This window comes from Rhea americana, unplaced genomic scaffold (genome assembly GCF_003343005.1).
Source record: "Rhea americana isolate MKP2758 unplaced genomic scaffold, rheAme1 scaffold_149, whole genome shotgun sequence".
Lineage (NCBI taxonomy): Eukaryota > Metazoa > Chordata > Aves > Rheiformes > Rheidae > Rhea > Rhea americana.
This window is the reverse complement of record NW_028185583.1, coordinates 1,982,022-1,996,175: the sequence shown is the minus strand read 5'-3', so window position 1 is coordinate 1,996,175 and position 14,154 is coordinate 1,982,022. Positions and strand designations below refer to the sequence as shown.

The 14,154-nt window shown below is 41.0% G+C and overlaps 1 protein-coding gene across 1 annotated transcript in view; it reads right to left on the bottom strand.

Moving 5' to 3' along the window:
• Nucleotides 1-1,402: 1,402 nt before the first annotated feature.
• Nucleotides 1,403-14,154, bottom strand: part of TXLNB (taxilin beta) — a 35,488-nt gene continuing 22,736 nt past the window's right edge. The window contains exons 7-10 of the mRNA XM_085299279.1: nucleotides 12,088-12,162; nucleotides 7,266-7,358; nucleotides 5,733-5,832; nucleotides 1,403-4,630 (exon numbers count right to left, since the gene is read on the bottom strand). Of these exons, the coding sequence (XP_085155405.1) occupies nucleotides 3,822-4,630; nucleotides 5,733-5,832; nucleotides 7,266-7,358; nucleotides 12,088-12,162 (1,077 nt within the window). The 3' untranslated portion in view covers nucleotides 1,403-3,821. The remainder of the gene's footprint in view (nucleotides 4,631-5,732; nucleotides 5,833-7,265; nucleotides 7,359-12,087; nucleotides 12,163-14,154) is intronic.

The window sequence follows — 14,154 nt, the reverse complement described above, 5'->3', positions numbered from 1 at the left end:
TGAATGGCAGCACAGCCCTCAGGTGTATCAGCCACTCCTCCCAGCTTGGTCCATGTTTTGAGTCACTTCTCGTATTGCTGAGGTTCTGTCATCTGGATTGAATATTTCCATGCCTGTTTCTACTTCATTTCATTTTGGGGAGAAAAGTGAAGTTAACACAGATCAATTGTTTCTGAGAACACAGAAAAATTGTTTTTGCTGAGCTAAAATGTTTCTTATTACTCTCTCATGAAGAAGATTGATCAGTACTGTGGTCTGCYACAGGGATCAGAAATTAGGTGAGAGGATCATATCAGCATTATGGATATAATTTTAGCTGTCATCATGAAAATCCCCTCACGCTTGGCTAAATTATGTTGAAAAATGTTGTGTTTTACATGTTCAGCAGGGGAGCTGTTAAATTTTTGRGGTAATAAAGGTCAGAGATGAGGAAAGGGGAAATATTTTGGTTCTTTGGAAAGAAAGACTGGCAATATCAGTAGGAGAAGGATGACAAGGATGAACAGTGAGGAGGACACACATATCTGCTACTGCCTTTGAATGATCACTGAAGTGTTTTGGGGTAACTGTGTTTAGAGTGCAGAAGTAACTGAGGGAGGTGCAGTAATGCTGATGTACAGATTGCAATTTCAAAGGCTYTTCMKGAGGACAATASAGAAGCAGCTTTTGTACYGGGTATCAGATAGGGCCACCCATCTTGGGATCAGCCAGGATTTTCCTTCTAATTTCTTCTCCTGTCTCCTGCATTCCTCRTGTGAAGCCACGTGCTGGAGCTAAAAGCAGGGAGATTCTCTCTCCTATGCATGTGAGGTTGTATGTGTGTATTGAGGAGGAGGAGACTCATCATTTCTGAATCATTTGCAGACTCATTATTCTGTGATAATATGCAGATAGGTAAATAGTTTGGGAGAACAGAAGCAACAGATACTTGGGTAAAAACTCATGCAGTAATAGGTTTGCAGTCAGCTGCAAGAATTAAGGGGCCAAAATGAGGAAGGAGGTATAGAGTGGGAGTGATTTTCCCAGACAGTTGTGTAATTATTTATAAGGGATCATCTGTAAAAATCGATCRTGATTATATAGGAGAATTTGGTAGGACTCTTACCTCCTTACTTTCTGAAGTGGGAAGGTTTGAGGCAACAATTGCCGCTATAGTCGTGACCATAATGACTGTGCAAAAGGGAACCAAGAGAGCTGCAAGGACATCCTGAACCACGGTATTTTTCAGTGCCTGAGTGCTTGTCTTTTTACAGTCAGAACATACTAGATTATTGTTACTATGTATTTGAATATTTGAATGTATGAGAAAGTATATTAATTAAGGGCATGCTAAGGGCTACTTAAAGAAAAGGAAGTTGGTTATACACAAGCAAAAACTAAAATGGTAACAGAATCAAACAAGACCAAGAAAAGAAAACATTTAATGGGTATATAAATTACATTATTTAAAAAAGTCACTCTAACAACAAACAAAACTTGTAGTGGAAACTAGATTTGAATCAATGGAAACTAAAGAAAGTAAATCAAATGAGTATAGTTTTTTTATCTTAGTAAAGGATTAGTTATGGGTTTACATTTTTAATGCTAGGCACAAAAGTGGCTTGATTTTCAGAGATGGCTATTTGCTTAGTGCCTTAAATATGAACGTTTGACAGAATTAATCTTGCCTAATTTAGACATCTAAGAGTTTTCATTTTAAATCTAAGCTATTTGTATTAGTCTGGCTCTGGAATCAGTAGAGAGAAATAACATCTTCAGAGAGTACATCATTTCCTCTATCTTAGATGCCAGTTTTACCATCAAATGACTTGTCCTCAAAAGATGTCTATTCTTCTCCATTACTGATAAAAGATCTTAGGATAACTAAGTCTTGAATGATCCACTCTCAGGTAATTAGAGACATGAAGCAAATCCCATCAGTTTTAGTGTCTAAGATAAGGCATTGGAAAACTGTAGCCATAATAGCTACTAATAAGCCCATATCAAAACAACTAACTGTTTCAGATCGTACTCTGTGTATTTGAATGGTTAGCTTTCCAAAAGGGTGGGCCAAGCAGTGCAGACACAGAGAAAATCAGCCAGAATGCGCATTGGTAATAAGCAAAAAGTTAAAACTCAGTTTTGGAGGGTGGCCTGCGACAAGGACTCTGTAACCACAGTCACCCAAAAATGGCATGCTTTCTCCCAGATCATCTGTGTTTCAACTTCAGTTTGAATGAGTTATTTTCTAGCGCTCTTCAGGGGCTTTGGGGGATTTGTCTATATACATGGGTTTGTCTGATTGTAACATTTCCTTTTCCAGCATCTGGATGTCTCATTTAATCAGCCTTCTCAGATTCTTATGCTCTTCAGATCAGAATCCAAAAGGGTTAGACTGAATTTAGAGGAAGGGGATAAGAAACAGGAAATGGCWCAACAGGATTTATTAACCTTCTCCCCCAAAGCTTTCTTACTGTTATTGCTTGAGACCATTCAGCTGTCTTATTCCCTTCCTTCTTCATCTTTGCTCTTCATGCCAGAATCAGCCTGTTTCTGGCTTGACAGTTTTTATAAGGTGGCTTAAATATTAAGCAATGGTGTGTTGGCAGGCAAATGAGAAGAGCTGGTTAGATGTGAGAGTGGACAAGAATGTAGCTGGTCCCTAAAGGTGTCTGTAAGAGGGATTCCTGCTTTACCGGTACCTATTTGCTTCTCTTCCACTCCAACAAACAGGGTAACAAGCGTGCCCCCCTGTCCTGAGGTTCATCAACACGTGCAGCAAGGCCAGAGGAAAGTTTCAGTGGACAGAGGTTCATAYGGCTGCGACTGGGAGAGATTACGCTGTATTAAAGCACAGTCTCAGGGCTGTCTTCTGGGATTCCTTCTGGTGTAGCTTGCCCCCTGCCTTCTGCTCTTGGCCTACATCAGGATCTGTACCTCACTTCTGAAATTCCAACTTCTGAGCTCATTTGTGGGCTGGAAATAGATATGAGCCCCTCTGTTGAGCTCATGATTCCAAATGATATGATAAGCTAGTAGATTTCTGTTGGATGCAGAAGGAGGGTTGTGACCCTTGCTTTGGGAATTGCCTTCATTTTGGGAATTTTYGTTATTTTCAGTCATTTTGTGAGGAAGCTAGGAAAATTATTCTTTCTTCCCCTGTGGTTCTGTTGAAAACTAAACCACTTTTAGAGCACTAACCAGAAGACACAGTTCAGGGTAAGGCTAAGAGTGTGTGGGTGTTCAATTCACACAATGTCAAGTGGCAGTTTATTTTTACAAAAATACACCTTTTTTTTTTTCTGCACCTCTCCTTGCATATGTCTGACCATGTAGAGGGTTTCATTATTTTACTTTGTGACCACAGATTCCTTTCATCTAATTTATTAAAATTGCTGCGTGTCCAAGTTGGGCATCTTCTGTGCAGCATCATATCAAATTGATACAATTAATTTAGAGATTTTAAAAATATGTGTGTGAATTGCAATGATTTTTGGAACATGAATCTTCAATAGCTTAAAATTATTTTGTTGAATAAGGTAACTCATTATGCTTGGAGAAAAAAAAAGACCTTGTCATTTTGTTATATTTTCCAGTCATTAACAAAAAATACTATGCTTTGAGCAGATGAGATTACCAAAATTTGCAGACTCATTATTTCTGGATAGTGGTAGCAAAGAGAAGTGCATTACTTATGTCTATGGATATGTATGAGTGTTTCAGCACTCACTTTTTACTTTTTTATATATATATATATATATATATATATATATATGATTTCAGATTTGGGGACAAAATAGAGCTGTGATTTGTAGAAGACGAGCTTGAACACACCAGTGACTTCAGTCTACTGCTTCCATGTCTGTATCACCTGCTTGCTCTGTGGACTGACCTTGAACAGGCTGCTCCACTGGATCTTCCACATATTCTGCAGCTTTTGGTACACTTTTTGTGGGCATTGGCATATCGCCAGGGGGAGYGGGCCTGTTTTGAGTGAGTATTGGCATGCTTTTGGGTGTTGCTGGCATGTTTTCAGTGGGCTTTGGCATATTCTCGGTGGATACTGGCACACTCTTGGCTGGTATAGGTGCACTTTCTATGGGTGTTGGCACTCTTTCTGGGAGCATGGGCATGCTTTCGGTGGGCTTTGGCATGTCTTCGGTGGGCGTTGTCATGTTTTCAGTTGGTACTGGTGTGCTCCCAGCAGGCACTGGCACATGTTCAGCAGGTGTTGGTGCRCTTGTGCTGGGCTGCTCAGAACAGCTCCTGGCCTCTGACCATGGGGTGAGATGAGAGGCGACCTCTGGTGCCATGAGAGAAAGAGCATCACATGTTTGAGTGTCACAGGTCTCTGCAGTGCTGTTCTCACTTGGGAGGGACTTCTCTGCACTATGGGACACCCTGAAAGCTTCAGCTAGATCCTTCAGCATGTTCTCATCATTAGTGGGCAGCTCATTACTAGCCTTCTCAGGGGAGGAGGGGCTCGTATCAGTGTCTTCTTCTGAGATGTCATTTTCATTCGTCTCATCAGGGAACTGGGCTTGTTTTATTTTTTTGTACAATTCATTCCTCTCTTCCTGCAGAGCTCTGCAAAGGTTCTCTAGCCTCTGGATTTTCAACACGAAGCACTCATATTCCTTGGACCTCATGGCTTTCTGTGGTCAAAGACATTCGATAAAGGCATAGACTGAGTTCATGCACATGCAATTCAGTGATGGAACTGGCAATTAGGAAACAATTTCAGACATAGGCAGCCCTCACAGAGCTCTGCAAGGTCGCGCTTTCACAAAGCACTCTAAAATAATTATGATCTTAAGTACTGAAGTTTCAAGAGGAAATTCACTCCTGTTACCATAGTTTATTAGCATTCTCCATACAGACTCGGACCAATTTTACTCAGAAGTATRTGCAGGAATACTTGTCAATGATCTGTAGAGATGCAAGCATGTACTAGATGTTTGTACAGGAAATCGCTCAAAAACTTATCAAGACTTCTGGTGGAACTGGGCTGGAATTATGAGTAAACAGGCTGTATCGTACTTTTGGTTTATTTTGTTTCTAGGTTTTGTGACAGCAGCCTAAATTGAAGCACTTTCTTGCTTCTACACCCAGTGAGAAATCAAAAAATACAGATGTCTAGAGAAATAACAGTAGCTCAGTGCTACAAAGCTAGCCAGAAAGACGTGGTCCAAGTTCAGTGTAAGTTTGGAGTGAAACTTCACGTAGCCTCTTACCTTATTTGAATGAGTTCCAAAATGCTTACTAATTTCCTCTGCAATGCCTCTGTGACAGCACATTTAAAACTATCATGAGCCATAGTACATTCCTTTTGGTTCTTAGAGTTTGTCTACACAGAAAGTTAATGAAAGGTGTGAATTTAAAGTTCATTAGCTGGAGCACATTAATTCCCTGGGTGGATGYTCTTATGCAGAAAGAAAGTAGCATTAAGTGGACTAATGTCAACTTACTTCAGCATAAGAGCATTAAAGCATTTAAAATTCAGTGTTATATAATTCAGTTTCTTGTGGACATATTGAATGTCTCTATATACAGTCTAAAAGTCCCAGCAGTTGATTGTGATTGTGGTTTTTATTGTTTTCTTTGAGGACATCTCATTATCAAGATAGATTGAAAAAGGACCCTTAAACTAAAGAACAAACTCTTCATTGATTTTTGGCAGTTTCAGATCATCTTATCTCCCATTAAAAGCATTATGTGGCAGAAGAGATGCATCATGAGAAAAAAAAGGCTACTCRCCTCTTCAATCATGTCCAGTAATGCTCTGTTACAGTTCTCAAATCTGGATTTCCATGTAGCAGTATCCTTTTCCAGCTTCTTCATTTTCTTTGTCATCTATAGAAGCAGGAAGAAAAGCTGATTCACAGCACTAATTCTATACAGCAGATGAAATCAAGGCACCCTGTTTACTTACGTTTTTGGTTGTACTTGTAATTCCACTACCAGCAACTGTAAAGACTATGCTGAGTAGTAATTTATGTTAAGGGATAGATTTAGTTCTAAATCTCTACCATACAACTTTCAGYCTCTATTCTAAATTCCTAAAGTAGGATCAATTGATTATGTGKTAAAAAGAATACCAATATCCAGAGTACAAAGTATTGCGAAAACAAAAGGCAAATAAAAGATGGCATTATTTTGTTGTCTCTTTACCAGACCAGASTGTTGATTACTGTGAAGTTAAAGAAGGATTTACATTTTCTGAGCTGCCATTGTCAAGGAAATTTCCTTTGGATTAGTCATCTCTGTGCTACTTTCAACAGATCTCACTAGCTAAATAGCAGCATCTTCCCCTTTSATATTTTGCTGGCCAAACTCTCACTGAAGATCATTAGAGGTTGGCTGCAACATTAGGGCATCAGGATTTTGGGTCCTGGTACTAGAGCAGAAAATTATTTACCTGAAAGTGAGGGCCATATGTGGATGCATTTGTTCTTTGACTCCAATTCCCTACAATAAATAAGCATACTAGCTGCAAGGAGACAAGCAGCTGGGCTTAATGGTTTATGTTGATTTGTGTACAGCATTAATTGGGCATCACACCCTGCCTTGGGGGTTTTGAGAAGTAGAGTTGCATCCCTCTAAGGAAGGATTCTCTAGAACAGGAGATCTTCTGATGACTTGAGCCTTGGGCTCAACTTGCATCATAGCCCCAAGCCTTGTGATGCCGGGAGTGGTGTTGGTGGGCATCAGCTTTGCCTTCCCACTGCAGCGGGAAGACATGTAGTGTCAACCTTTCTATACTGGCATGGATCATCCAGGAGAGTCTCTGGGGACTCTGATCCACCTGGGCTGACAACTGCAACTCCAGACACCCCCTTCAGTATCTCTGATGGGTTTGTACCTAACCATCAGATTAGATTTTAGGTAAAATGCTTATGCTTTCATGCCATTTTCATTTTAGCTAAAGGGGAGAGTGAAATGTTCAYCTTGCAGTGCTACAAGCTAAACTGCTGTCATTCAGCAGAGGTTCACTGCATCAGCGGAAGAGGTGGCCCCAAACTTTCTTGGAGGACCGGTTTGTGCATCTCTTGCTACATTCTGTGTACATTATCTGTGTACATATTGACAACAGAGATCAGAAATGTATGCAAAATGTCAAAATAAGATGTTAATATTTTGACATGCCTGAGAGTGTCCCACATCTTATTTGGACATTATTGAGTTTGATGTTCTCCAAAATGGGCAGACATGTTCCCACAYCTAGAAATGTCAGAATCTGAAAGGAGAGGATCAAGCACAGAGTTCAAAAATGGACTTTTACTCACTTTCTCCATCTCCTGTTTGAAACTGGCAAACACTTCATTGCTTTTGGTCAATGTTTTCTGAAATTCTTCAAACCTTTCAGAGTAGAGAGTGATCTATGTTAAAAAGAAAAAAAAAGAAAAAAAAACCCAAATAATTTCAGTCTCCAGGAGGGCAAACYGAATGATGCTACTTTATTTTTATAGAAGATGTCATGAAACATAGACATCAGGGAACTGAAACTCTCTGCATCTTTATAAGGCTGCAAACTATTATGATTTGTCTGTTACAGAAAGATAAATCGAGGAAAAATAGAAAGACTCAAGTCTTTCTTCACAGATTTTAAAACTATCGGTAATTATGACACACAATTTTTTCTGAATGTTGCACTTTTGGTGGCTTATGTGAAGTGCCCAGAAGTGAAAGAATTCCCCAGAAGTGGAGACTTCTGAAATCATTCCCCTAAGTAACTCTGTGGAGACTTTTCAAKAGGAGGGCAGCAAAACCTGAAAAGATTTCTACTCCCTTGCTTTTCTCCCAAGCCCTGTATATTTTCCTGTGTACAATTGTGGCTGACAACTAAAGGTAAGGACTATTAGGAGAACCTGTAGAATGGAAAACTCTAATGCGTGAGGCAACTGAGCCGTCTCCAYGGACGCACTGGGCTGCCGAAGACTGAGCAGGGACGAGCCTGAGCTCATCTGACTACTGATGCCGTGCAGGTCCAGGCAGCTGGATCAATTTACGGCAAGAATCAGGGAGGTCCAGTGCCTAAGCCTGAAGTCGGCTTTGCTTTGCTGAGTGGACATATCTGTACTCTAAGCTGGAAGGTTYGAGCTCTGGCAGGCTTTAGGCAAGGAGCTTGATATAGCCTAGCTACTTGKCTATCTGCCAGATTTCTTGAGCACGCAGTAAGCCAGGCATCCCTGCATCACACTGTGGGCACAGTTTCCTCTCTCACCTCCTTTCTAATCCCTGCCCCATGGCTTGGCTTTGTGACAAGGAGGRGCATTAGGCAGCGCTTGATGAGCAAGCAAAGGGGCTGTAGCTGCTTCCTTCCTGCCTTATCTGAGCCACAGGGCAACCACATCACTGAGCRAGCACCCGCTCCATGCTTCACGTGGCTGCAGGGCTGCCTTCGAGCTGCATTTCTGAACTATGCCCACTACACCACYGAGTGACTCGAGAGGGCATCTTGTCAGCTCTGTTTTGTAGTGCGCATGCGGCCCAAAGCCGCAGGCAGGGCCAGCAGAGGCAGAGGGAGCAATCCCCTGGCAGCCTCCTATACCCATTCCACTGCACTTCACGAAGCAGAGTAGAAAACAGGTATGTTGCAACATGCCAGAATTTAAGACTATTATGACTTGGAGTAAGATCTTAGCTTAATTGTTCTGCAGGATTCTCTCAGTTTTCACTTTTCCTATTTTTCTGGGTGGGAAATCATTTTTATAGTGCCAAAAAGCATATCAGGTGCTAAAGAAATACAGTTATGTGCCCTTCTAGAAAGAAGACTGGATCAGATTCCAACACTTCATTCTRATTCCAGAGCAATGGACAATGTCCCATGACATGTCCAGATGATCAGACAGCTCATCTGTCCAGCCTGACAACCCTCATTAGAAACTGAGCGATGAGTATAATGTACACTGGCAGAAGCAGGGTGGTYGTGGAGCAATGGGAGGTTCAAAAGCAGCCTGCAGAACCCAAACATTTGATTAGAGGCTGTCTGCCCTTTCCCATACCTGCAGGGAGCTGACTAAATGATTAACTAGAAGCTTTTACTTTATTTGGTGTCAGCCAACATATACTGCCCTCTGACACTTTTATTCAGTTAGTGAGAAAAAGAAGATTTAGAAAAAGTTGCTAATAATGGTGTGGGTTTAATTCTGATTTTGAAATTAGATACAATATGAYGGTGATTCTGGTTAGTTGTTAGGATGCCCTTTAGAGTACGTCATTGCTGTAATTGCAGTGTAAACCTGCCTGAGCTATGTTTAAACTAGCTTAGGTGTCTGTGGCCGTGTGGCTGCAGTGGTGGGGAGTACACCACCGGCAGCAGCCCTTCCCCGCTGCACTAGGTAAACGCATGTGAGGTTAACCTGTGCAGAGCTCTCTGTTGCCAGTATTGGAGCCAGCTGACTTAAAACTTGCAGGCGTATATTTATACTGTGCWGTGGCCAGAACTGTGACATATGCATAAACATAAATTCAGAAGGATTTATTTTAGCAGCCCAAGTGCCACAGCGTAAGCGGGAYGCAGATACAAATTGAGCTCTCTGGAGTATAAGTGCCTGACGGCCCTAACGAGGGGGTGAGGAAGCAGAGGGGCGATCAGCAAACRGGGGCTCCTAACCTAGAACCACAGTCTTAAAAAGTCACCCCAATTACCTGCTTCTGGTTTTCCCTCCCAACTTTCGCGTATTCTTTCATTAGATTAAAAACCTTTCAGGTTTGAGCATGACAAGCTCTGATCTCAGCTGGGGCCCTRGGCACTACTATTGTACAAAGAATAGCTTCTGCAATTTAAATTTGTATAATAAACRAGTGACTGTTTTTATAGTGGCTGGGAAGAGACTGTGGGAGCTGTCTCCCACTGTGAGCATGTATTTGTGYTCCTCCGTTAGGGAGATGAGGACCACTTAGCCACGCTCTGTCGTCCTTGCAGTTTCCTTCATGAGCGAGCACGAGGAGCACTGCTGGGCTAGTAAGAATTTAAGTGGAAGGCTTCATTTTAAYGTTGCCATGCTGTGAAGGCGACCTCCAGGCTGGCATTACAGTGGGGACCCCCCTGCAACAGTTTGCACTCTTTTCAGTTGTGATATTCAAGCACTTATATTATGCTGACTACCAAAAACTAAAGGTCTCAGCTAACTTTTATCTCCTTGCTTTGTTTCAAAACACAAAGCTCAAAGAGTCAGCGTAAGCAGTGCGCCCGGGGACGGTTTGTGTCATCTTGGGAAACACCACCACAGTTTGGGTGTAATCCATGAGCTGGTGCCAAATCCCTGTAACCACTTGGAGAGCCGGATTCARCCATGTCAGGCTCCCTGTGCCATCCAAAGACACTGGCAGGCAAGAAGCTAATGCCCTCTGGTTCCTTTCAGTTCAAGGAAGCATAGGATGTTCACCATCTCCTCTAAAATGGAGTGGTATCTCACTTGCTATAAAATGCAGAGAGGACTGTGCTATGGCTTTGCCTTGTTGTGTTGACCAATATCCTCTCAAAATTTTCATGCACTCTGTCCTCCATTAATATCTACAGGTTGTTTTATGCTCTTGGTATCAAGGGCACCATTTTTGTTTTGCRTTTGCATAGCACCTTGCACAGTGACATCTGATGCATGAGGGAGGCCCTTCAGTGCTGCTGTATTGGAAATAATAACAATAATTCTTAGTAATTCCAAATGGAGGCTGCTGTGCAAGTGACAGAGCTCTCAGACTTGAGCAGAATATCTAAGTACGTGTTTCATTTCAGCAAGTAAATACCTTCATTTTCATTTAAGCAAGGCTGCGAGGGGCACATGTATTATCAATGCTTTTGCAGACTTGTTCAACTGAATTTTTTCAAAAACAATTTTGCCATTTCAAATGTATGTTTAATATATTCTGGGTTTTATCAATACTTTCAGTTTTATTAAACTGGCTACAGAGGTTTGCCTGCATACAAAACTCTTTCTAGGTGAACATAAAAGTTTAATTAAAACCACTCTGAGAAAATTGGGAGCAGGTTTGCAGTTGGGACTGACTCAGCTGGATGCCTTTGAGGTTTGATTGCTGAACCTGCCAAACTGATGTCAGCAGCCATTTATGCGATATTCTTCGGTGTGCTACTTGCTTATCTCAGCCTTTGAAAAAACACCTGAAGAACCAAACCCCTTTTACTGTATTTCCAGAGAGTCAGTTTAACACTAACCTTACTTGATTGCTCAGCAGGCAGGAATTAGCCCATCTGCAAGGGCAGAGCTGGGACAGCACCCCAGTAAGATGCCCCATTAGCCATGGGTAGGAAGGGGATGCRGTGTGGGAAGGGGCCTGGCTGACAGGTGAGGAGCTAAGTGGCTGCAGAGGGGGCTCAAGGACTGACTGCTCCGGAAGCTCTGCTGAAGGGTGACCATTCACCATGACGTTTAGAAGATAAATCTCCATGACTGTTTCTGTAAATTCAGGAAAATCAACCAATACTGTCTCTTTTTGATATGGAAGTCTGGCRTAACACCTTATTTTCTCACTCATATTCAAGGTTCATTACTATGTTGCTACTCAATGTGTAGTTTCGTATCTGCTGCTTATTTCTTGGTCTTTACTGCCTTTCACTCCAGCCTGACTTTTAATGTAGTTTTGGGATGTCATTTTGTTTTACTGAATGTTTCAAACCTTGACTAAATACTGAAATCCTAGAGGGCTATTTGTATCAGCCCTCAGAAGGCAAATTCCTGCTGAAGCTAACGAAAATTCTGCCTTCAAACCCCAGTTTAGAAAAAGAGCATGAGCTTTTTCGCTCTAGTTTGGCAAATGTGTTTCAAGTTATGTATATATTTCAGTGCTTTGCTGGATTCGAAATCTGCCTGTAGAAATGTTACGGTGAATAATCTAGCCCAGGCACCCACATCGGTGTGTGGTTTAGTACTGTAAGCACTCATAAACTTCACAGCATGATCTGCAATGTGGGGCATTACCTTATGATTGGCTTGAAAATAACCTGCTTCTTTTACTGTAGTCTGTGTGATGTAGAATGGGGTTAAAAGGAAAATACAGAAAGCAGTTTGGATACTTTACCTGGACATGTCTCATGGGTTAAAAATGGGCAAACAAAGGCACACCATGCAATCCACTCTCCTACATCACCTGTGCCTGTAGGATAGTCTCTTGTTCCTTTAACATTTTGGCCTGGAGCTTCCACTCTGCAGCTTGGTTCAGGAGCTGTGTTTCAGGCAACAGAGAGAAAATTGTTAAATCCCTGACTTGTCAGTTGTAAATCCTCATCCTCCAATTACACATGCTTCTGTCACTGCCTATCTCGATAACGGGTGGTCTAACTCTCAAATGAGTGCAGCAAGAGGAGTTACACAAGACAGAATATTTAGCGTTATCTGGAAGAATGAATGGGGCATTTGGCTAGAAAAGGTATATTTGAATAGGAATTCAAAACCTACTTGGGATAAAATGTCCAGTATRTTGTACTCTAAAATCTACAGTATTTAACTGTATCTTCATCAGGCTTCTAGAGACCAATTAAAATGCCTTCGCCAGCATAGCTCAGGCCAAATTCCTTCTCTTGGGTAAACGGCAAACTCACTTTTGCATTAACAATCAATCAGGACTTGATTTCAGTATACTGAAATGGTTATAGCCAAAAGTGTGTCAAGAAAACCTGTGAGCTTTTAGAAGGGGAACTAATGCTGGTGTCTTATCTYAGGGCTTTATTGCATTAACATGCCATCAGCAGAGAATCCCACCTCAGTGTGACAAATGCCTCACCTGGATCAAAGGGCAGCCCAGGAAGAACCTGACTGCAGTTTAATCCCTGGCTGTGCCTGGAAAGATGTTATCCCTAGTTCAAGGTCTTTAGTAAAATGATATTTGATGTGTCAGCTGCACATTGGAGAATCAGTTGAGGTAGAGTGAGTTGTAGGAATGAGCTGTACAGACACTTTTCTTGATGGAAAAAAATGCTTAAGATTGCAGTTCTGAATCAGCACTTCCAAAGTGCACAGTAACATCCTACCAACTGGTTTCATCTAAAAGCAGGAAATACTTATTGAAGTGTCAAAGAAAGAGTTTGGTTCACCTACCAAACATTTATTAAGCATTACTTTCACTGATGAGGGGAAAACTATTTTAGAAAAAAATTGTTAATGATAGTTTGAGAAATGAGATATAAACAATTTAGTTTACCGTAAGTCTCTCTACTGTGGGAATAAATTGTACCACTTAAAATAGCATAGAGGAACTCTGAAAAATATATCGAGAGTAAAACTTMGTCTAACATATAAGTCAACAGATCTCACTCTTGTATGGGGAGTGAAAGGTGAGTAAAACTGCACACAGAAAGTGTATTTTATCCCTTGTAAAAATCTTCATCCTATTCATTTTATTAGAATGTGTTACACAGGAAAACTACTTGAATACCACCTGACAGCACAAAAGCACTGAAGGTGTACCTAAAAATACTGACTAAACAACTGAGATATAGTGAATTCTTTGCCTGTCCTATCTGCAGCACAGAGACTATCTGAATTAGACTTGTTGCCTACATGTATTTTATCTCTACAAAAATATTTCTTCCATCTATTTGGACTTTTGACTGAAACCCATTAAATTTTTAGCATCTACAGTTTCCTGGGCAAGAGTGCTTTACAGCTGAACKATGCACTGTACGAAGAAACACTACATTCTGCCTATTTTTTACTTGTCACTTCATATTTATTTTGATATTTTAATTTGATGTTTATCTTCAGTGAAGATAGGAGTTGAATTTTTGAGTTTAGATCTTGTTGACTAAAATCTCAAAATTTCAAATAGATGGTGTCAGTGTGTCATATCCAGTAAAAAGAGATGGAATGAGTAGTTCTAGATAAAATGAACTTCAGTTTTTGAGTTTCTTTTTTGGGAGAGAGTATGTTTTACACACACACAAGTCCTTTAATTTTTTGTTAAGTTTGGATGAAGTCTGTTTTTTAAGTTTTACCTTTCTTTGATATCAGTTTGTTTGTTTTGGGGAGAAWAACTGTGTGTCTTGGTTTAATGATTTAATGAAAAGACTCTGAAAACCTTCAGAGACACAGTCTCTAGGCCAGCCATTAATTCCAAAGACTGGAATAGGTTTTGATCTTTATTGCTTAAATTTCTGTTAGGGTTATCGCCTGTGTCTGGGATAGTGAAGAGGTCATCCCTGTTGTTGTCTCCCTTACC